General features: G+C 36.6%; 1 protein-coding gene across 2 annotated transcripts in view; it reads left to right on the forward strand.

Moving 5' to 3' along the window:
- Nucleotides 1-24,725, forward strand: part of TMTC2 (transmembrane O-mannosyltransferase targeting cadherins 2) — a 436,273-nt gene that overhangs the window by 282,356 nt on the left and 129,192 nt on the right. For both annotated transcript variants that reach the window (XM_069584133.1, XM_069584134.1), the window contains exon 8: nt 19,485-19,606. In XM_069584133.1, the coding sequence (XP_069440234.1) occupies nt 19,485-19,606 (122 nt within the window). The remainder of the gene's footprint in view (nt 1-19,484; nt 19,607-24,725) is intronic.

A 24,725-nucleotide genomic window follows, 5' to 3' on the forward strand; every position in this document is an offset into this window, starting at 1 on the left:
ACACCCATTGTAGGCCTTTATTGATTCTCAATTTCTCCTTCTCAAATTGTAAATGATTTTTAGAATCATAGAATGTTAGAGATAGAAGATTGATATTTTAAAAATCCTCCTAACATAATCTTTTATTTTATATGCTGGAAATTCACACCCAAAGAGTTGGGTTGATCTGTTTGGGATTGCACTGTTTGTATTAGAAACAGAAGTGTAGTTTCCTGATTTAAACTTAAATGCTTTTCCTATTCAGCAGTCTTGCCAAAACTGGCGTTTTTTACTATGTCAATATAACTTATCTTTACCCATTTAAAAACTATCATATGGAGATGGTAAAGGCAGGGAAGGCTGGCATGCTTTAGACCATGGGGTCGCAAAGACTTGGACACGATTGAGTGACTGAACAATAACAATATCTATATTTACATACAGATATATCTATATAGATATAGGGATATAGATATCATTCCCTATCAAATATATATTAAAAACCCTTTCATCTTAAAAAAAAGGAAACACCTACAAAATTGTTTCATCACATATGTATAAAATATTCAAGATAGTAAAAATTTTTATATGTAGGATAACTTTTAATCACCTTCATTTTTTTCTCTTCTTTCTCTTTATTTCCCTTATTGTGTATACTTAAGCATTGTTTTTGAATAATCCTAAGAGATTGTGGGAAACTAAATAAGGCTGTAAGTTTTAATTTTATCAGTATGAATCTTTCCAATCACAAAGATCATTTTTAAGCCTATTTACTGTTGAAAATTACTTGGCTTTCTCAATGCAAAGTGATTGTTGGGTTTAATTATGTAAGCAATTTCAGCCATTTCATCTTGGTAATATATCTTTTTTTAATAAATTTATTTATTTTAATCAGAGGCTAATTACTTTACAATATTGTATTGGTTTTGCCTTGAGAACAAAAGGGCGTGATGTATTCATGGAGTGAGAGTTTAGAGTTAATGCCTTGTTGTTGCAGTCTGCAATCACTATTTAAAAAAAAAAAATCTGTATGCAAAAAGAAAAAAAAATCTTAACGATACAAGTCCTAAGTCAGGGAGAGGATATAGAGGTGGTGGTGGGATGAAATTGAAATAGTCCATATGGTTTCTGCTCTCATAGAACTTTCTAAATGATTTTACAATTAGTCTAAAACTCTAGTGTCTTTCATTAATAAGTTCAGTTCAGTCACTCAGTCGTGTCCGACTCTTTGCGACCCCTTGAACCGCAGCATGCCAGGCCTCCCTGTCCATCACCATCTCCCAGAGTTCACTCAGACTCACGTCCATCGAGTGATGCCATCCAGCCATCTCATCCTCGGTCGTCCCCTTCTTCTCCTGCCCCCAATCCCTCCCAGCATCAGAGTCTTTTCCAATGAGTCAACTCTTCGCATGAGGTGGCCAAAGTACTGGAGTTTCAGCTTTAGCATCAGTCCTTCCAAAGAAATCCCAGGGCTGATCTCCTTCAGAATGGACTAGTTGGATCTCCTTGCAGTCCAAGGGACTCTCAAGAGTCTTCTCCAACACCACAGTTCAAAAGCATCAATTCTTTAGCACTCAGCCTTCTTCACAGTCCAACTCTCACATCCATACATGACCGCAGGAAAAACCATAGCCTTGACTAGGCGGACCTTTGTTACGTGGTCATTAATAAGTAAATGGCTATAAATCAAATGGCTAATTGTATTACTGTAGCTTCTTTACTGTCTGAGCCACCAGGGAAGCCCTTAACACAGCACACAGTGGGTCCTCTATAAATAAGTACCCAGTGATTGAAGCCTGGGCTATATGTGGAGAAGAGGCAAAGTTTAGGGTAAGAGCTTTCTCTTGACCAATCAAACAGCAGACCTCAGGACTATACACAGGTGTCTTTCTGCTCACAATCCCTCTGAAGCGTCCAAGATGAAAGTCTTCTTCCTGTTTTATTTAGAAAAACCGATACCTGTTCTAATCTCCCCGAAGCCTTCACTCTGCTCAGACCAACAGTGCCCAAGGCAGCTTTGACATCACACATTTGCATCCAGAATGGCAACTCTCACCCTCTCTCCTGTTTGGAAACTGTGGGGATAATGAGCACATGTTTTTCTAATAATGAGAAGATGTACAGGCATTGATACGTGAGAACAGTTTCCAGTCCTAAGTTAATTAGCAAGCTGGGGAGCCAAGATAAATAAAGCTTCCTGTTTCCTTTCCTGGAGTCTAAAATATCTGATCTGGAGGTTCCCTCCTTTTTTCTCCCTCCACCCCAAGTGCCAGGATTTGAGGGGAAGCCTTTAAAAGCCTGGTAATTTGTGTGCGTGGAACTGGCTGCTAAGCAGATATATGGCCTGTGTTCTTACAGAAACTCCAGCTCATAGATATACAGTCAGGTCTCCATTATTTGCTGGCCGATTACCTGTCTCTCTCCGTCCCAACCTTGGTTTACATGTTCTTATGAGTTTATATGTTCTTATTGACTTTTTCATGAGCTTTATTGCAGCCTTTCTGGAGCTGAGATTGGAGAGGGTTATGAAACATTGCATACCCGTGCCCTCTGTTAGTTTCATATTATTGTTCAAGCAGTCCCATGAAGGAGGCATCCTTGTTATCCCTGTGGTACAGATGAGAAAACTAAGTCTTAGACAAGTTAAATTACTAGAGCTGTTAAGTGGGCAAACGCATTTAAAGCCACGTTTGTCTAACGGCAGCGCCCAAGTTCTTCACCAGTGACTTCAGCAAATTTAAATCTTCCTTTATTTTAAAAGGTCATCTATCTTAGACAGCTTGGGCTGCCATAACAAAATACCATAGACTGGGTGGGTAAACAATGTTTATTTCTAACAGTTATGGAGTCTGCGTGGAGAAGGAAATGGCAACCCACTCCAGTATTCTTGCCTGGAGAATTCCATGGACAGAGGAGTCCATGGGCTTGCAAAGAGTTGGACACGACTGAGTGACTAACACTATTCACTCTGGAGGCTGGGGAGGCCAAGACCAAGGTGCCAGCAGCTTTGGTGCCTGGTGAGGGCTCTTTGTCAGAGAAGGCAATGGCAACCCACTCCAGTACTCTTGCCTGGAAAATCCCATGGACGGAGGAGCCTGGTAGGCTGCAGTCCATGGGGTCGTGAAGAGTCAGACAGGACTGAGCGACTTCACTTTCACTTTTCACTTTCATGCACTGGAGAAGGAAATGGCAACCCACTCCAGTGTTCTTGCCTGGAGAATCCCAGGGGCGGCAGAGCCTGGTGGGCTGCCGTCTGTGGGGTCGCACAGAGTCGGACATGACTAAAGTGACTTAGCAGTAGCAGCAGCAAGAATATGTTATTTATAACTATGTAGGCTATGTTATGTTGACTTGACAAGAAAACCAAAGCAAACCAATGAAAATCTCAAGCTTTCTTTTTTGCTAATGTGATACTATTATCCCAATATGCGTATATATTTTTGTTATTTTTATAAAAAAAATGAATGTCTGTGTTGGGTAACATGCTTATACTGTAGGGAGTGATTGCATTCTTCCAAAGAAAATGCATGATAATAATCATTGCTATTTATTAACTTAATTAGCCTTTATTTTGATCTTCTAGGAAAATACTGTTTTGATTCTCTTACTTCTGATAATTCCTAGAACTCTTTTTCTACATACCCCTGTTACTTATAAAATCATAGCTCAGTACTGGAAAATATATTTTCCTCCATTAGCCTGCAACTTACAAGTCTTTTACTTACATAGATGCTTTCTTCTCACATTGTTTCATAAAAAGAAGAAATTTTGTGACCTAAATTTCAGTTTTGTGAAATTTCCCCACTTTGAGCCAGTTGGTGAGAATAATGAAAGAACCAATAAACAGACGCCACAATGAATTTTGGGGGGCATTTTTTAGAGTAAAAAGCTTACACAAATTTTAAAATTTGTATTTCTGAGAAGTAAACTTGTGGGATGAGAAAGTTGTGTCATAAATGGCTATCAGGGAACTTTAGGTTCCTTACTCTTGTTTTGGTGAGGAGAAGTGACAAAGATGTCAAATGCACCTCCTGAAAACAAAACACCAAAATTCTCACTTGTAAATTTATCCTAACTCACTTGAAGGATGTAAACTCTGTGCTGAGTTCAGTTAGTAGGTTGGCTGTCAAAGAAGTCTGTTTTTCTCGCAGCCTCTGTACGGCTGGCTTTTCAGCTGATTGATTTCCTTTTGTTGGATTATTCCAGTGTGTGTATCTATGTATGTGTATATGTTTACGTCACTTTTTTCAGAGTATATTTAGAAATATTCAGAGTAAATTTCTTACAGGATGGTTCACATGCTTAATCTTTCTTCTATGACTGGTGGTTCTTAAGTGGAATGCTCAAGTCGTTTAGCATGCTGACTGTGAAAAGATGGTTTCTTACTGTGTGAGATTTGAACCTCACATCTTTCAAGTGTGGAAGCATTAACACTCCAGTAGTGTTAAGCTTTTTATGCCGCCTGCTTCCCCTATTTCGAGTTCTGGTGATTTTCTTATGATTCCTTCCATTGGCACTCTTAAAACTCTATGAGTCAGCCTTTCAAATATGATCGATATGACTATATAACTGGATTAGCTATTGATTTGTTTACCTCCAGAAAGAATATTAACTTTGAATTTTTAAGCTAAATCTGTTCATTGAACTTTTATTTCTGCATCATCAGAAGAGACAAGACCAGGAGAAAGGACAACACCAATACCAGGACATTTTAGAAATTCACTTTGTAAGCTGTGGAGCCAATAATATAAGGAAATCATGAGTTTTTGGCTGTGTATCAAAAAGAATAAATATATAAAATGTATGTACACAGTTTGCTCCTAAAAGTTCATTTCTTAGTATAAAACTGTAGTGTTTTTTTCCCCTCTTTTTACCATTCACGCTTGATTTAAATTCTACATTTCATACTATAGTTACAGACATTAATTTGCTAGGCAGTAGTCTATACACTACAAAGGCCAGCCTCCAGTTCAGCTGCATTAAATAGGTAATATATTTTGTTTAAAGTTTCAATTAAACCCAGGACCAGAAGATATATGGTCCCTATGGGGAGTTTGAACATTTTCATGCTAGTACTAGGGTTGCTGAAGGATCATGCTTAGGTCTAGATGTTGCATACCTTCCTGGAAATATGAGACAGTTGATTATATTTCACTGCTATTAAAACCACACAAGCCCACCTGTTACATTAATTCATACTTTTGCCAGTTTAGTGGCAAAGGAAAAGACTGAAGCTTAAAAATTTTATTTTAAAATGGGAGTTATAAAGAAATTAATATACTCAAATTAATACTTAATTATACCCTTATTATCTGATTCCCAAATAGTTTCAATATATTCTACTTTAAAAATATGTTTTCCGAGGCTTCAATAGAAATAAATGAGAAAAAACATGTATAATTTGCTCTTTCATTGGATACCTTCCATGGAATGAATCTTCTACTTGGCTAATAAATATCAGTGGGATTGTTCTTAGAAAATTAATGTATTGTTATGCCATACTTGGAAAATTAACTAAATTTCAAATACTGGCATTCTTAAAAGATGCCACTTTTGATGACATTGAGATGAAATAGACATAATCATGAAGGAGAAAACCATATATGAAAAACAAAGTCTTAAAAATCAGTGTCGAGAAAATGATTATTTGTTGCACATATTTAGAATATACCAGTAATACAAATGAAGTTAAAAATTAAATACATTACTAATTGTATGTCCTTTGCTGTGTATATATTTATATCTGTTTTTTCTAATAAGTAGGGAGATACTGTTTTCCACAAGAAAATCTCATCTAACTTCCCTATGAGCTGTTACATAGTTGTGATTTTATTTATAATGATAAAAGTTATTGTCATATTCAGACTGAACAAAGCATTGAAATAGAACATGAAGGGTTTTCTTCCAAATTGCAAGTCTTTTTTTTTTCTCCAAATATGTAATTATGAGCATGAGGTTCTATGAGCTATTAGTAGAACCTTACTTTAAGTATTCATTGAAAATAGGATGAAGTTTTAAATCTCTGATCTCTCTTAGTGATTAACATTCATAAAAAATTTTATAGTATAAAATACATTATTCATTACATATTATAGAGTCATGTTGCTTAATCCATACATATGAAGTGTATTACTAAGATGTCTGTAAAATAAAAAATGCTTTTATGATACTTTTTTGATGGTTTCCCGCATTGTTTATATCTTATTTTTCTGAATACTATTATTTTCATTAATGCTTCCCAAACTAGTACTACATTTACTCATTCTTTTTTCTTCTCTCTGGAGTAAACTTTGGGTTTTTCTCAACACAGTTTATAACTTCCTTGCATATATTTCTAGTAGTCTCTAAATATTTCAGTTCTATTAAGCTATTTTATTTGATTGTGATTATCTTGTTCAGTCAGTTCAGTCGCTCAGTGGTGTCCAACTCTTTGTGACCCCATGAACCACAGCACATCAGGTCTCCCTGTCCATCACCAACTCCCGGAGTTTACCTAAACTCATGTCCATCAAGTCGATGATGTCATCCAACCATCTCATCCTCTGTCGTCCCCTTTTCCTCCTGCCCTCAATCTTTCCCAGCATAAGGCTCTTTTCGAATGAGTCAGGTCTTCACATGAGGTGGCCAAAATATTGGAGTTTCAGCCTCAATATAGTCCCTTCAGTGAACACCCAGGACTGATCTCCTTTACGATGGACCGGTTGGATCTCCTTGCAGTCCAAGCGACTCTCAAGAGTCTTCTCCAACACCACAGTTCAAAAGCATCAATTCTTCGGCACTCAGCTTTCTTCACAGTCCAACTCTCACATCCATACGTGACCACTGGAAAAACCATAGCCTTGACTAGATGGACCTTTGTTGGCAAAGTAATGTCTCTGCTTTTGAATATGCTATCTAGGTTGGTCATAACTTCCAAGGAGTAAGCGTCTTTTAATTTCATGGCTGCAGTCACTATCTGCAGTGATTTTGGAACCTAGACAAAGAAAGTTGGCCACTGTTTCCACTGTTTCCCTATCTATCTGCCATGAAGTGATGGGACTAGATGCCATGATCTTTGTTTTCTGAATGTTGAGCTTTAAGCCAACTTTTTCACTCTCCTTTTTCACTTTCATCAGGAGGCTCTTTAGTTCTTCTTCACTTTCTGCCATAAGGGTGGTGTCATCTGCATATCTGAGGTTATTGAGATTTTTCCCGGCCATCTTGATTCCAGCTTGTGCTTCATGCAGCCCAGCGTTTCTCACGATGTACTCTGCATATCAGTTAAATAAGCAGGGTGACAGTATACATACAGCTTTGACGTACTCCTTTTCCTATTTGGAACCAGTCTGTTGTTCCATGTCCAGTTCTAACTGTTGCTTTCTGACCCACATATACGTTTCTCAAGAGGCAGGTCAGGTGGTCTGGTATTCCCACCTCTTTCAGAATTTTCCACAGTTTATTGTGATCCACGTAGTCAAAGGCTTTGGCCTAGTCAATAAAGCAGAAGTAGATATTTTTCTGGAAATCTCTTGCTTTTTCAATGATCCAGCGGATGGTGGCAATTTGATCTCTGGTTCCTCTACCTTCTCTAAAACCAGCTTGAACATCTGGAAGTTCATGTTTCACGTATTGCTGAAGCCTGGCTTGGAGAATTTTGAAGATTACTTTACCAGCGTGTGAGATGAGTGCAATTGTGTGGTAGTTTGAGCATTTTTTGGCATCCTTTCTTTGGGATCAGAATGAAAACTGACCTTTTCCAGTCCTGTGGCCACTGCTGAGTTTTCCAAATGTGCTGGCATATTGAGTGCAGCACTTTCACAGCATCATCTTTCAGGATTTGAAATAGCTCCACTGGAATTTCATCACCTCTACTAGCTTTGTTTGTAGTGATGTTTCCTAAGTCCCACTTTACTTCACATTCTAGGATGTTTGGCTCTAGGTGAGTGATCACACCGTCATGATTATCTGGGTCATGAAGATCTTTTTTGTACAGTTCTTCTGTGTATTCTTGCTACCTCTTCTTAATATCTTCTGCTTCTGTTAGGTCCATACCATTTCTGTCCTTTGTCGAGCCCATCTTTGCATGAAATATTCCCTTGGTCTCTCTAATTTTCTTGACGAGATCTCTAGTCTTTTCCATTCTATTGCTTTCCTCTATTTCTTTGCATTGATCAGTGAGGAAGGCTTTCTTATCTCTCTTGCTGTTCTTTGGAACTCTGCATTTAAATGGTTGTATCTTTCCTTTTCTCCTTTGCTTTTTGCTCCTGTCTTCTCACAGCTATTTGTAAGGCCCCCTCAGACAGCTGTTTCACTTTTTTGCATTTCTTTTTCTTTGGGATGGTCTTGATTCCTGTCTCCTGTACAGTGTCACGAACCTCCATCAATAGTTCATCAGGCACTCGGTCTATCAGAACTAGTCCCTTAAATCGTGGATAGTATTATATTTGGAAGGAGAGGGTCTCACACACACACACAGAGTCTCACTTTCTCTTTTTTGGGGAATTCTTAGCATTTAATGGGATTGTCTCCAACATTTGGTGATTGATTATTTTTAGTGATTTATTTCCTTGAATACATAAAGGAAATTGATAAACCCAGTTGCAAAAAGAGCTATATTGACCTAGACTTCTGGCTCTTTTTCAAGTTAAATTTTGATGGTACATCAAATGTTTCCAGTATGTAACACTAGGTATTAAGAACCTTTTCAAGTTTCACTGAAGTGGAACCTCTTTCCTCATGATTAGTGTTTCAATTTAATGAAACAGCATATTTGGTTTTTTCCCCTGCATTTCCTCACTTTGCTTTAAAACCAGCCTTTCTAGCTTCAAGCATTTCTCTTAAATTTGATGCTATAAGGACTTGCCCCTAGAAACAGAGAAAATTTATTATTTTTTTATAGATTGTGAATGTGAAATTAAATATGATTGAGGGAAGGGAGTTTTCATAGAAGTTTGTGTAAGAGAATTGATTAAATGTTTGGAAAGAATGAAATTAGTTATCTGCCTCACACCACAAGGCAGAATGTATTTCATGTGGAATAGATAGCTAATTTTAATAGTGAAAGTATATAATTAAAGGTGAATATATATCCATGTGGAAGAGAATAGTTTTTTGTGCATAATAAATAGTGGTAAAATTACACAGGAAAAGTCAACCTGATTTGCCTGTGTAAAAATTAAAGTAGTCTGAAATGAAAAGCTATTAAGTCTCTTTTGCCTATCATAAGAGAAAGGTAAATGTCTTAAATAAAAACTGGCTTAAAATCATTAAACAATGACTCACAATTTTAAAATATTGATGGTTAAGTTTTTGTGGAAAAAATTTGTTAAAACATGCATTTTTTGGGCACTCCCTGTCAGTCCAGCGGTTAGGACTCTCTGCTTCCACTGTCAGGGGCCTGGGTTCAATCCCTGCTCCAGGAACTAAGATTCCACAAGCCCAGTAGTATAGCCAAAAAAACAAAAACAAAAAGAGAAACCAGAAAACAAAACAACAATATGTGCATTTTCATTAGTTCAAGGATTTCATGGCTGTGTATGTATTCTAAGAAAATAAGATGCATATTAAAAAAAAAACAAAAGGATAATTGCTAAAGTAGGTTTAGTACCTACAAGAATATTAGAGGGGAATTTGAATATACAAGCAATTAATACTGAATGAGAACATATAATTATTAAAATAGAGCATATTTGTATTTAATACAGTAAACTGCTAGAATGAACTTAAATATTTAAAACTAGCAAATTGTTTTACTTATAATTTACTTTCTTAATGTTTAAATAAATTGTGGAAAAACAAAATTTTACTAATCAGTATCTATGACTGATGGGCTTCATTTGATTTAATAAAAGTACCACTTTTCAGACTTTCAATAATGAGTAGATATAATTAGATAATAAATGTATAAATGTTAAAGATAAACTCAAATGAGTAATCAGGACTTGATCTAGTCAGTCTTGAGTAGATTGTCTAGAAAATCCATCCATTTGACATTTCCTTAAACTAGGGTATTGCCACTGATTTATGAAACAGCTATACAGATTACTGGACAATGATTGTCTATAAATTATTATCTAATTTGGGAGATTAAAAAGTTATTTAATCTTGGCTCCTCATTTTGTAGATGGTAAAACTAAGGCAAACAGTATGAAAAGTATGAAACATATGAACAGCATGAAAAGGAAAAATGATGGGACACTGAAAGAGGAACTCCCCAGGTCAGTAGTGCCCAATATGCTACTGGAGATCAGTGGAGAAATAACCCCAGGAAGAATGAAGGGATAGAGCCAAAGCAAAAACAATACCCAGCTGTGGATATGACTGGTGATAGAAGAAAGGTCTGATGCTGTAAAGAGCAATATTGCATAGGAACCTGGAATGTCAGGTCCATGAATCAAGGCAAATTGGAAGTGGTCAAACAGGAGATGACCAGAGTGAACATCGACATTCTAGGAATCAGCAAACTAAAATGGACTGGAATGGGTGAATTTAACTCAGATGACCATTATATCTACTACTGCAGGCAGGAATCCCTTAGAAGAAATGGAGTAGCCATTATAGTAAACAAAAGAGTCCAAAATGCAGTACTTGGATGCAATCTCAATGATCTCTGTTTGTTTCAGAGGCAAACCATTCAATATCACAGTAATCCAAGTCTATGCCCCAACCAGTAACGCTGAAGAAGCTGAAGTTGAACGGTACCATGAAGACCTACAAGACCTTTTGGAACTAATGCCCCAAAAAGATGTCCTTTTCATTATAGGGGACTGGAATGCAAAAGGAGGAAGTCAAGAAACACCTGGAGTAACAGGCAGATTTGTCCTTGGAATACAGAATGAAGCAGGGCAAAGGCTAATAGAATTTTGCCAAGAGAACACACTGGTCATAGTAAACACCCTCTTCCAGCAACAGAAGAGAAGAAGACCAAGAGCTGACTGTGGCTCAGAAGATGAACTCCTTATTGCCAAATTCAGACTTAAATTGAAGAAAGTAGGGAAAACCAGTAGACCATTCAGGTATGACCTAAATCAAATCCCTTATGATTATACAGTGGAAGTGAGAAATAGATTTAAGGGCCTAGATCTGATAGATAGAGTACCTGATGAACTATGGACTGAGCTTCATGACATTGTACAGGAGACAGGGATCAAGACCATCCCCATGGAAAAGAAAAGCAAAAAAGCAAAATGGCTGTCTGGGGAGGCCTTACAAATAGCTGTGAAAAGAAGAGAAGCAAAAAGCAAAGGAGAAAAGGAAAGATAAAAGCATCTGAATGCAGAGTTTGAAAGAATAGCAAAAAGAGATAAGAAAGCCTTCCTCAGCGATCAATGCAAAGAAATAGAAGAAAACAACAGAGTGAGAAAGACTAGAGATCTCTTCAAGAAAATTAGAGATACCAAGGGAACATTTCATGCAAAGATGGGCTCGATAAAGAATAGAAATGGGATGGACCTAATAGAAGCAGAAGATATTAAGATGAGGTGGCAACAATACACCGAACTGTACAAAAAGATCTTCACGACCCAGATAATCACAATGGTGTGATCATTCATCTAGAGCTAGACATCCTGGAATGTGAAGTCAAGTGGGCCTTAGAAAGCATCACTATGAACAAAGCTAGTGGAGGTGATGGAATTCCAGGTGAGGTATTTCAAATCCTGAAAGATGATGCTGTGAAAGTGCTGCACTCAATATGCCAGCAAATTTGGAAAAGTCAGCAGTGGCCACAGGACTGGAAAAGGTCAGTTTTCATTCCAATCCCAAAGAAAGGCAATGCCAAAGAATGCTCAAACTACTGCACAATTGTACTCTTCTCACATGCTAGTGAGTTAATGCCAAATTCTCCAAGCCAGGCTTCAGCAATACGTAAACCGTGAACTTCCAGATGTTCAAGCTGGTTTTAGAAAAGTCAGAGGAACTAGAGATCAAATTGCCAACAAATGCTAGATTATCAAAAAAGCAAGAGAGTTCCAGAAAAACATCTATTTCTGCTTTATTGACTATGCCAACACCTTTGACTGAGTGGATCACAATAAACTGGAAAATTCTGAAAGAGATGGGTGTACCAGACCACCTGACCTGCCTCTTGAGAAATCTGTATGCAGGTCAGGAAGCAACAGTTAGAACTGGATATGGAACAACAGACTGGTTCCAAATAGGAAAAGGAGTATGTCAAGGCTGTATATTGTCACGCTGCTTATTTAGCTGATATGCAGAGTACATCATGAGAAACCCTGGGCTGGAAGAAGCACAAGCTGGAATCAAGATTGCTGGAGAAATCTCAATAACCTCAGATATGCAGGTGACACCACCCTTAAGGTAGAAAGTGAAGAAGAACTATAAAAGCCTCTTGATGAAAGTGAAAGAGGAGAGTGAAAAAGTTGGCTTAAAGCTCAACATTCAGAAAACAAAGATCATAGCATCTGGTCCCATCACTTCATGGGAAATAGATGGGGAAACAGTGTCAGACTTTATTATTTGGGGCTCCAAAATCACTGCAGATATTGATTGCAGCCATGAAATTAAAAGACACTTACTCCTCGGAAGGAAAGTTATGACCAACCTAGATAGCATATTCAAAAGCAGAGACATTACTTTGCCGACTAAGGTCCGTCTAGTCAAAGCTGTGGTTTTTCCTGTGTTCATGTATGGATGTGAAAGTTGGACTGTGAAGAAAGCTGAGCGCCGAAGAATTGATGCTTTTGAACTGTGTTGTTGGAGAAGACTCTTGCGAGTCCCTTGGACTGCAAGAAGATCCAACCAGTCCATCCTAAAGGAGATGAGTCCTGGGTGTTCATTGGAAGGATTGAGGCTGAAGCTGAAACTCCAATACTTTGGCCACCTCTTGTGAAGAGTTGACTCATTGGTAAAGACCCTGATGTTGGGAGGGATTGGGGGCAGGAAGAGTAGGGGATGACAGGGGATGAGATGGCTGAATGGCATCACTGGCTCGATGGACATGAATTTGGGTAAACTCCAGGAGATAGTGATGGACAGGGAGGCCTGGCATGCTGCTCTTCATGGGGTTGCAAAGAGTCGGGCATGACTGAGCGACTGAACTAAACTGAACTGAACTTGTAGTTGTAAGAGGATCAGCTTTGATCATTGCTCCCAGTTGGTCTTTGTTAATTTCCAATGGGCAGCGACTATACTCTTCATCTCCAAGGCTCTCATCTCCTTTGCAAAACTTCTTGAACCACCACTGCCCTGTACGTGTGTTAGCATTTCCTGGGCCAAATGCACTGTTTTTGTTGAGAGTTGTCTCTGCTGCTTCATGACCTATTTGAACTTGAATAAGAGAATCACTTGAGTTTGCTTCTTGTCTAACATCATTTGTATAATCTAAAATAAATATAAAATGAACAGCAAGTAGTATGTCATCAGCAAAAAAAAATTGAACTGAGGAGTGCACATTAAAATGATGTATAGCATAGCCACATTTGTTTAAGAGTGTATTCCAGTATCAAACAGCAAAGTTCAACAATGTGCTTTTGCACTAGCCTAATGTGCAATATAATGTACAATATCATATAATAGTTAACACTGCTAGATGATATACTTCCTTAGTAGATCCTCAAAATTCTCACAACAAGGGAAACAAGCTTTATGTCATATCTATACTGTATGAAATATATCAAGTGACCTTATTGTGGTAATCATTTCATGATATATGTCAAGTCATGATGTTGTATACCTTAAACTCTTACAGTGCTTTATGCCACTTCTATCTAAATAAATCTAAAAGGGGGGAAAAAGAGGAATCTAAACTGAAATATAGAAATAGAAATGTATTATTTTGTGGAAAAGCAGGAAAAACAAAAGATAACACTAGCAGGTAGCAGTAATATGTACTCCTATGTGCTCTATTGTTTATCTGTAAGCCAGAGCTGTCTGGTAACTTGAAACATGAGAATCACTGAGATCTGGACTCTTACATCGTCAGTAATCTAGCATTCTTTCCTTTAAGGAGTTAGCCTTTGCTGGGTTATTTAGATTCAGGGCTTTTTAGAGAGGAAGAGTGACATTATTTGTTCTACATCTGAAACTGGTTTATATCTGCCTGAAGCCAGCCTGGAGACATCCAAATCCCCTTTGTCTGTGAGTGAAGCAGAAATAAATCTGGGTGATGAACCTGATTACTATATCATCACATAGCACATCTTTGAATTCTTACGAAAAGTGCTTCTTTTTTTTTTTTTTTTTTGTAGGATAGGAAGGAAAAATAGTCAATATTGCTTCTTACCTCCTGAGTACTGTAAACTTTTTTTTTCTATTATTGTAAGTTAAGAAGAATACAGTACCACAAAAGATGACTTAACCCACCTTCCTGCACCCTATTCCCAATCAAGTCTCTTCATTCTCTTCCTTATTGAATTTACTGAACTTTCTTTTCCTGTGATCATTTCCTTTATGGAATTTTTATGATTTTACTATTTCAATCAAGCTTGAAGGATTACATATACACCATTCTCTTTCCTAATACTGAATTCAGTGATGGTACTTTTTGCAGTTATTTTATTCTTCTCTAATTTTTTTTTTTTTCATATTTGGCCTAAATGGTATGGTAGAAAGAGAGAGAATCTAATCTGAATCTTCAGTGTCGTTTGCTTGTTTTTGAACATTGAACAAGTTGATTAAGCTCAGTAACCCATAGTCACCTCATTTGTAAAATGAGACCAATACTAATTAACAGTGTAAGAATAATATAAAAGCATAAAGGTAATATGTTTAATACTTCAGTGGATATTCAATAAGTAATAAACTTTATATGGTTGGTAACTGCTTGATGCAGTGGCAAAAAGCATGGGCTTTCAAGACATTCAAACTTTTTTTTCTTTTAATTTTTGGGCCACACCACATTGCATGTAGGGTCTTAGTTCCCCAAGCAGGGGTCAAATCCACATCCCCTGCACTGACAGCACGGAGTCTTAACCACTGGCATGTCAAGAAAGTCCCCAGATCTTTTGAGATAGGATTGTTAGCTGTGCAGGTCACTTGTTATTCCTGAGCCTTCTTCCTCATTCATAAAAAGCCCCTTATATGAATTAGAAATCAGAAATCTGAAGCTCCCACTTTGGCCATGCCAGGAATACAGTGAGTACTTGGGCTTATATTGTTTGTTGCCTGAACCTTTATTGAATTGCCTTTTACACACATTTAAATTCATCCATGATTATTTTCTTGCATTTTTGGTGTTGCGTCTTTATTACCACTTTATGGGTTGTTTTTGTGTTAAGGTCAACCTTAAGAACTAAAGTACATTTTATATGCTACATATTTCCCTGTTAAGAATTGAATCCAGTTTGAGGCAGAAACATTTTTAAAGGTCAACCATGGATTATTATTGCTCTTTTTTAGTCCTTTAATTCAATAGATAAGCTCAAGGCAAAATGAAATGAACTTGATGGCCTGTGTATCACAAGCTAGAAATCAGTTTCCCGTGAGTGAGACAAAGTATAATTTTCACCGGAGCTGGAGACTTGGAAAGTTAGTGATTGTTCCCTACCAACAGATTAGCAATGCACTGAGATCAGGTCATCCTGTGTTTGAACTGCAGCTTTCTACATTTATAGTTTTGTGTGTTTAATTTAGCTACTCTGCTTTTCAATTTTCTCATCTGTAAAATCCAGGTTAATTAAGGACATTGCTTAATTTAAAAAAATGAGGTACAGAGCAACTAATATAGAGACTGAAAATATATTTCATCTCACAAACATAATCTAAAAGTTAGTTGGTACTGGCTGAATGAGGATGAGGTATTAACGACGCGTGGGGGGCTAAGTGAGAAAACCTTCTGTGCACCCAAAGGGATACAATGGGCGGAGTGGGTACATGTAAGTCAGATGTTTGCTCCTTGTAGTTTACTACCCTGATTCACAATAAACATTCAGTGAATGCTGTTGTCATCATTATCACTGAGATATAACAAATGATTACATGAAGTTTTTCTAAGTTGTAATGTATAGAAGAACCTAAGGAAGGTAGTTATTTACATTTTTTATATACTTGCCAAGAGGCATTATTACATTATATTTTTTATTTATGGTCCTTTGATATTTTCCCACCTCACCAGCTTTATGACTTAATAAGTTGCTTATGAGTTCTTACTGAACAGAATAGGTCAAGTTAAGTAGTTAGCAAATTAATAATATTTCATTTCAAAATGGGTTTTAATAATGATAGATTTCTGACTTAGAACAAAGGAGGAGCTTTTTGAAATGATTTTCAAGCATCAACCACTCAAATATGAAAATTTGAATCTCAAAAGCACCATGGACTTAGGATTCTCCTGTATTTTCTCTGTGCCGATAACTTACTGTTCTACAAATTCTTTGTTTTTTTAAATAAATTGAAAGTAGAAGCCATGTTAAATGCAATGATTGTCAACGTCTAAAAAGTGATCTATGAGCAGTTGAAGACTATAAGTAGAATTTCAGGTTAATTTCAAACAGACCCTCATAAAGCAGATCCATCTTTCAGCTCTGACTCTGAAATTTCTACTGGCTTTATAATCCATTTCAGAGATAGTTGAATTTTGTTTATCATTAATTGCTTTAAATTTTTTAATATTTGATTTTACATTTTTTATATAAATCATATCTAGTATTTAGTATAAAGAAGCAGTTCACTATCCCTACGAAAAATTACCATTTGTTTACTTTATTTGGAAATGTTTATTAGTTCAACATTGTAAAAAGAAAATTGCCTGACAGTGTTTTACTTATTATGAGATATGATAACAAGACAATATAATTATTACAGAAACATGAAAAAAAATCTGTACCTAATCCTACCAATCTTAACAACTATGAGTATTTTGTGTTTTTTATTGTAGTCTTCAGTCTTTGCTTCAGTATTTCTTGCATCTCAGCCTGAGTGTTTGATTATGTCTAACCAAATTCTTAAATGGAAACACATTTTAAGCTTTAGGAAAAAAAAAAAAATCAAGCTATCAGTTTTATGATAATATAGTTTAAGGACTATTTTCAGAACTAGAAACACATAAATGTGTGAGTGGTGCATACATTTTTGTTTATGTTACATGTAATCTGTCACCAATATTTTTTACTAACTGGATGAGCAAAGGGCACTCAAAAGGCCTGGAGATGCAGATCAATTCATCAAACATATTTGTATCGACAACACTGTGGTAATGTAAAGAGAATTTGATTAAAGTAAAAGAAACTAGCTCTTTCTTTGAAGCAAAGATGTACAACCAGTGTGGGTGATACATTTAGGCAATCCTCTGATTATTCCTCTAAATGGAAAGAGCCATCACAATTATGATTAGTTAAGCTATTATGAAAATCTGCTTGAAAAATAGTGCAGGTCACCAGTTTGTTCCTTGGTCTCAGAAACTGAGTAGTTTCTTCATTTGAAGTGTTTAATATAACTATAATATTTAACTTAAATACACAAATCATCTTACAATCTAATCTTCCTATCAAGTGGAGTATTCTTTCAAACTATAAGTGTAGAAAGGAGAGGCGGGTGGTATAAGAAGGCAACTGATACACTTCTGGATCACAATAAACTGTGGAAAATTCTGAAAGAGATGGGTATACCAGACCACCTGACCTGCCTCTTGAGAAACCTATATGCAGGTCAGGAAGCAACAGTTAGAACTGGACATGGAACAACAGACTGGTTTCAAATAGGAAAAGGAGTACCTCAAGGCTGTATATTGTCACCCTGCTTATCTAACTTATATTCAGAGCACATCATGAGAAACGCTGGGCTGGAAGAAGCACAAACTGGAATCAAGATTGCCGGGAGAAATATCAGTAACGTCAGATATGCAGACAACACCGCCCTTATGGCCAAAAGTGAAGAGCAACTAAAAAGCCTCTTGATGAAAGTGAAAGAGGAGAGTGAAAAGTTGGCTTAAAACTCAACATTCAGAAAACGAAGATCATGGCGTCTGGTCCCATCACTTCATGGGGAATAGTTGGGGAAACAGTGGAAATAGTGTCAGACTTTATCTTTTTGGGCTCCAGAATCACAGCAGATGGTGATTGCAGCCAGGAAATTAAAAGACACTTACTCCTTGGAAGGAAAGTTATGACCAACCTAGACAGCATATTCAAAAGCAGAGACATTACTTTGTCGACTAAGGTCCGTCTAGTCAAGGCTATGCTTTTTCCTGTGGTCATGTATGGATGTGAGAGTTGGACTATGAAGAAAGCTAAGCGCTGAGGAATTGATGCTTTTGAACTGTGATGTTGGAGAAGACTCTTGAGAGTCCCTTGGACTGCAAGGAGATCCAACTAGTCCATTCTGAAGGAGATCAGCCCTGGGATTTCTTTGGAAGGAATGATGCTAAAGCTGAAACTCCAGTACTTTGGCCACCTCATGCGAAGAGTTGACTCATTGGAAAAGACTCTGATGCTGGGAGGGATTGGGGGCAGGAGGAGAAGAGGACGACAGAGGATGAGATGGCTGGATGGCATCACCGACTCGATGGACATAAGTTTGAGTGAACTCTGGGAGTTGGTGAGGGACTAGGAGGCCTGGCGTGCTGCGATTAGTGGGGTCACAAAGAGTCGGACACGACTGAGCGACTGAACTGATACACTTTTGGCTTATTTCTGATTTTTTTTCTCTTGCCTGGCTGTTAATGAAAAGCTATTTGGTGGGCAAAATTTATATAAGTTGAAAATAATAGCTAATGGCTGAAAGGCCATAGACTAGCTTTACACTTGGTAATGGGCATGCTAAATAATTGTCATGTATTCACTGGATTTTCCAAATGAAACTGGTAAATTTTACTTTACTTATTAATATATAAAATGCAAATAATTTCTGAAAAATCTAACATCTAGCACCAGTGCTTCATCCCGAATATTTTTAGCTCCTTTTTTTTCCCCCAGCCACATCTCTTATGGACTCTTCAATGCGCAGACCAGGGACCAAACCCATGCCCCATTGCTTCTGCAGGAATTGAACCTGTGTCTGCTGCAGTGGAAGAATGAATCCCTAACCACTTGATCACCAAGGAATTCCCTTTAACTTCTTCATTTAATATTACTTTCTCAACAGAGTTTTCAACTTTAGTGTGTAGGACCTTGAACTTTTGTTGTTTAGGTCCTGCATAATACTCTCCATTTAGTAGTTATTCTATAAATACTTGAGTTTGTAGAGGAAAGAATGAATATGAATAAAAAAGAATAAGTGATTGTAGATAAGAAAGACCCAACCTTAAAAAATGAAATGGCGACAAAGCACATATGATTGAGAATTAGACATTTCTAGATTAAAAAAAAAATCAAAGCTTTTCTGCATATTACATTTTTAATTAGGCATTTCACTTAATTTTGCCAAACATAAGTTTTCTCATCTGTGAGATTGACGTGATGATGACTTCAGGGGAATCAAATGAGATAATGGATGAGAGTACTTCTCACAGAATCTGAAAATGTATAAACGTGATATAAACACATGTGGAATATAAACGTGATATGATGCTGTTGCAAATGTTCTTGGAAAACTGTACCGTCAGATTGCTTTTCTTTTGATTCTCTTATCAGGTGAAGCGTACATGCGATTAAGCATGCTCCCTGAAGCAGAGCATTGGTATATGGAATCACTGAGATCCAAGACTGACCACATCCCTGCTCATCTTACCTATGGGAAACTGCTTGCTCTAACAGTGAGTAACCTGTCTCTTTCACCCTTCAGGAATTGGCTCTCCTGTTCAGATTGAGGTAGATAGGGTCTGACGCACCTGTTCCTGGCCAGTTAATCCAGACTGTTAGGATGTAACGATGGTCATACTAAATTAGAACAATATACAAAAAAATACAGAAAAATTAGTTCCTTTGGCTATGGGGTTTGCCATAGATAAAGTATGATGTGTATCCTTCATGTAACTTAGTTGAAATGTATAAATGGAGAAGCCAAAATGTGTGAGATTATGTAATGAAATTGTCAAAATAGCAATATTTGTATAAAGATTATGTTCTGTAAGCCAATGTTAACCCCAGATTGGCTATAACACCTGATTCTTTCCAAAAAGTAAGTATTATATAAGATATTGCATGTGTGTCCATCAGTGTCACCTAGAATCCTTTTAACTGGGAGTCATTCTGTAAGAGAAGTGCACCCATAATTTGACTACCCACTATATGATGAGTCTTGGTCATATTTCTATAAAAGCGATATTGGAAGCATAAGGATTTGTTTATAGTCAACCACTGTGACTTACAAAATTGTAATTTTATGTGCTTCAAGTAGTAATAATAATTTTTTTTTACAATAGGAGATTGTTCAAAATATTGAAATAACTTTTCTGAGCTCACCAACTAATAAATGGTACAACTAGCTTTCAGTCTCAATCTAAATCTATGTCTATGTTATTTTAGTCATATCCCTTAATTTCTCTCCAGTGTTACTAAAAATAAGTAAATATTAGCAAAACATGGAGACAATGGTCAGGAAAGTAATTCCTAAGTAAATTCATAGAAAGGTATCTTAAATTGTTTAAAAATAATGTTATTTCCCATAGAAGATGATAAGCTAAACAATTACAAGTATTACCTTTCCATTCTAACATACCACTAAAATGCTATTAAAGAGATTATATGGGCAGACTAAGTAACCAGAAAATGTCTCACTCCAACACATCTAGGTATACTTAATAAAATGCAACAGATATGTTCTTAATGCATGGCTGAGCTCAAAGCATAGGAAGAGAATTTCCCCAGGATGGAAATAAAGCAGTAACTAAACACCAGAACAGTAAACAGTAGGCTGATCTTAAAGTTGATTTGGGATAGTTTACTAGTCCTAACAACCCATGGGAAAGAGCTTATTGTCTGTCTTTCCTTCTTGATGGAATAAGAGATGAAGTGTTGGACCAACAGAAGGCCAGGAATTAGATGTCTAAATAAAGTAGGAAAGTTTATATCCTCTGTGAAAGAACAATGTAGAAAAAGTTCACATACTGATAAAAGAGGGCAGCATGAAAGTTTGCCTTTCTCAGAGTGGAATCTGAAATCTTTGCAGAGAAGTTGTCATCTCTGTCCTCCCCTCACTGGGGTTTGGGTTTTGAATTTACTTTACTTGAATGAGCCAGGAATTCCTAGGCCAGGAAATTAAAGTCAGTTCACTGAAAACTCTAGCTGAAGATAATACTAAACATGTCTTTTGAAAAGACATATTTAAATCTAGAAGGAGATTTACAGATTGGTTTTAAAAAGAACGGTGAGCACAGAAATGGTGATTGTGTGAGTAAATCAGAATAAATTTTTACTGAATAAAATATTGAGAGGGAATAACCTCATAGGAACAATCAGAATGGGAAGGGAGGTGAAATTTCAGTTGATTTTTGGAACTCAGGTATCAGATAAAGGTGTTACAACTGATTGATCAAAACAGAATAAACCACTGTCTAAAGGAGGTTTGGAAATGGGATAAAAATAAGAAATCTAGAGACTCAAGACTTGGTGGTAGTTGATATAGAAGAGAGTGTATTAAGGAGAATAAAATAGGGTAATCAGTTGTCTCTCCCCGTGTGCACAGCCCTAGTAACCAAGCACTCACTGCAAGTCAAGGGAAGGTATGTTCTTAGTGGTGAAGCTGTTGAATGAGACAGCTCCCTAACTCTGGAACAGCTTGCCCAGTCGAGGATGGAATGCAGAGGGGAATGAAAAGAGGACTGATCAAATGTTTTCCAGTGGAGAATTCAAACTGTCAATACCCCTCCCCTATTACATGCAGAACACAACTAAACAAGAGTTGATACTCCCCAACCGGCAACACATATACACAAACCTCACCTCCCAAGAAATGGTAGCATTTTTATCTGGAAAAACTGAATCACTCTAGGGAAAAGATTTCCATATACCTGCATTTGGAGATCTCTGAAAATGACCTGCTCCCTAACCAGACACACAAAAGTGACTCTTTCCAGTCTAGAAAGCACGTTTATGCCTAAGGAATTCATTCAGCTTTTATTAACTCTACTTGTAAAATAACAATGGGCAATCAGAGATCGTCTGTCATGTAGGAAACCCTCAAATGTAAGAGATTGGAGCTGAAACAAATGGATTAGCAATAGGAAATGAGGGAACAGAAGAAAAACATTGTTTGAGATGGTAATATAGCATTTTGTGGAGTGCAGGATGACTTAAAAAAATACATATGAAAAAATGAGAGCTTTTAGAAATTAAAAAGTGATGGAAAAACAATTTTCATTTGAAGGGTAGGAGAATAAAGATGTGGAAATGTTTTCATATACAAACAAAAAAAATGAAATAAAATATGTGAAAGAAAGAATTATAAAATAAATTAATGTGGGGCCCCAAAAAATAAGGAACAGAGAAAGGGAAAGAACATGACTCAGAATTGGAGGGTATGAGTTGCTCTTTGGGCCATTGACAAGATCATGCCATGTCTAGTCTAATCAGTTAGAAAAAATGTGTTTTACCTTATGAAAACCTTTTCCATTTCCTGTTCTGATAGGATGGTATTTCACACAGCTCCAAATAAGAAGAGAATTCATGTATACCTCTTGCTGCAACTACTGCCTTTAGATGTTCTTATGGAATCAAAATAGAAACATTTTAAATTAGATTGATAAATGGCCACCTTCAAAAATAAAATTTTTAAATGCCTGATTTATCTTTCCTCCAATAAAATCACTTGGAAAAGAAAAACATTGAAAACTTTACCTAATTCTGAATATACCTAGACTGTGATATAACTTTGTATATAGAAACCACGTATCCTTTATTTTTCCTTCTTGTTTTCAAGCATGAATATTTTAAGTTTCCTGTACTAAAACTATGATTTTACAAGCTGCTTTATTTTTAAGAAGATATTTTTAAAAACAAAATTTAGCAGTTTTAGTTTACTGAAGCATATGGAAGGAAGGGAAGAAAAGACATGTATTACAATTCAAATTCTAATCCCCGCCCCCAACAGAACTTTTATAGTTTCCGACTTGCTGATTAGATGAAATATAAACCCTATTATGGAATGGTTTAAACTCACAGTGCCAAAAAGTCCAAAACCATCCTTAATAGTTTCTTTTTGAATTATGAGATTTGGCACATTTCTGATCCCAGTGGATTGCCTTTGTCTAATTTTGGGTTTCTTAGCCTGGTAAAATGCCATTGACTTAACATGAAATTGGCAAGGTAGAAAATGCCACACATTTTGACTTCTGAATGCTTCAAATATAAAATATTATAAAATGGAATTGGCTATTACTCTGAAGAGAGAGGAAAAGAAATGAAATGGTGTTTTTACTCTTCCATCAGAACTGACCAAAGATACAATATGTGCTTTGCAACTGACTTGCAACAAAATGAGACTTATATTGTAAATTAAGATTTCATATAAAGAATTATATTTTTCTGATACAACTTGGACAAAAACAAAAATGTTGGTGCTTTTATTATAGCCAGTGGTATGTCTTTTAGAACATTTTTGTACAAATTTTTCTTTAAGAATTTTTAGTATAGATAGTATTTAGAAAAGTTCAAAAAGATTTAGGATTTCCCAGAATGCTTTGACAAATTCCATAGATCAAATCCTTTTTTATTCCTCTGACAAAAATGTCCTTTTCCCTCTCTGCCTGTTCAAATTTTATTTCCCTCTGTGAAGTCTTGCCTGCATCTTTTAAGCAATTTTTTTTTTCCTTTCTCTATACTTCCATGCTACTGATTTTCAGTGTCTCTGTAGTGGCACTTTTTCACTTGAATGACAGATATAAATCTATGTCTTTTGACCCTGAATGTGGGGCAGAGAGTAAGTCTTTACTTATTTTTTTATATCTTTAGTATAAGGCATTTCACAGTCTTAGCCACTGTCCTTGCACCCTCCTTTGTATTTCTCTTGTTAAGTTATGTAAGGGCTGGGCGTGTGCCATTTTCCCCCAGTTTTGCTTAGATGTAATTGCTGTATAGTACTATATAAGTTGGCCTTCCCCATTGGCTCAGCTGTAAAGAGTCCGCCGGCAGTGCAGGAGACACAGAGACATGGGTTTGATCCTTGGGTCAGGAAGATCTCCTGGAGGATGAAATGGCAACCCACTCCAGTGTTCTTGCCTGGGAAATCTCATGGATAGAGGAGCCTGCAGGTTACAGTCTAAGGGGTTCCAAATATTTGGACACGAGTTAGTGACTAAACAACAACAACAAGCTATATAAAAGTTAAAGGTGTACAGGCAGCTGAGTTTTAAATATTCTTGTTTCCCTAGTCTGAATCTCATGCCCTCATTAGTCCTACTTCATTTTGCCAACATGTGCATTGAGATTTATTATCCATGCTACGGCATCACTCTAATTCCCAGTGGTATATACTGAATAAATGAATGAGAGTGGCTTGATTGGATACAGAGTGGATACAGTGTAATTTTCAGGACCCTGAAAGGGGAGGTAGGCACAAGAAGGTGTACATCTCCTGAATGCCTGTGATTGATATGTGTTATTTCATGAAGCTTTATGATGAGTACTACCTTCTTTTTATAAATGAGAAAACAGCTTCTAAGGTTTAGGACATGTCCCAAGAATAAATAAGCTACTCAATAGTAGAATCGGATACATCCTCAAGGACTTCTTAATTAAGCATCGTTAATATCCATTCTATATTAAATAATTTTGTGTGATGCTTTCCTTCCTTTTATACCTGATTAGAGATGCTAAAAGTCAGCTAGTGCTCCTGCCTCCCCATAAGGTATGAAAATAGCTTATTTTTAGGCATTACCTCTAAATACTAGGTTAGTTTGAATGGGTAAACACATTTTTATTATTAAGCTTTATAGC

Source organism: Ovis canadensis, chromosome 3 (genome assembly GCF_042477335.2).
Source record: "Ovis canadensis isolate MfBH-ARS-UI-01 breed Bighorn chromosome 3, ARS-UI_OviCan_v2, whole genome shotgun sequence".
NCBI classification, from domain to species: domain Eukaryota; kingdom Metazoa; phylum Chordata; class Mammalia; order Artiodactyla; family Bovidae; genus Ovis; species Ovis canadensis.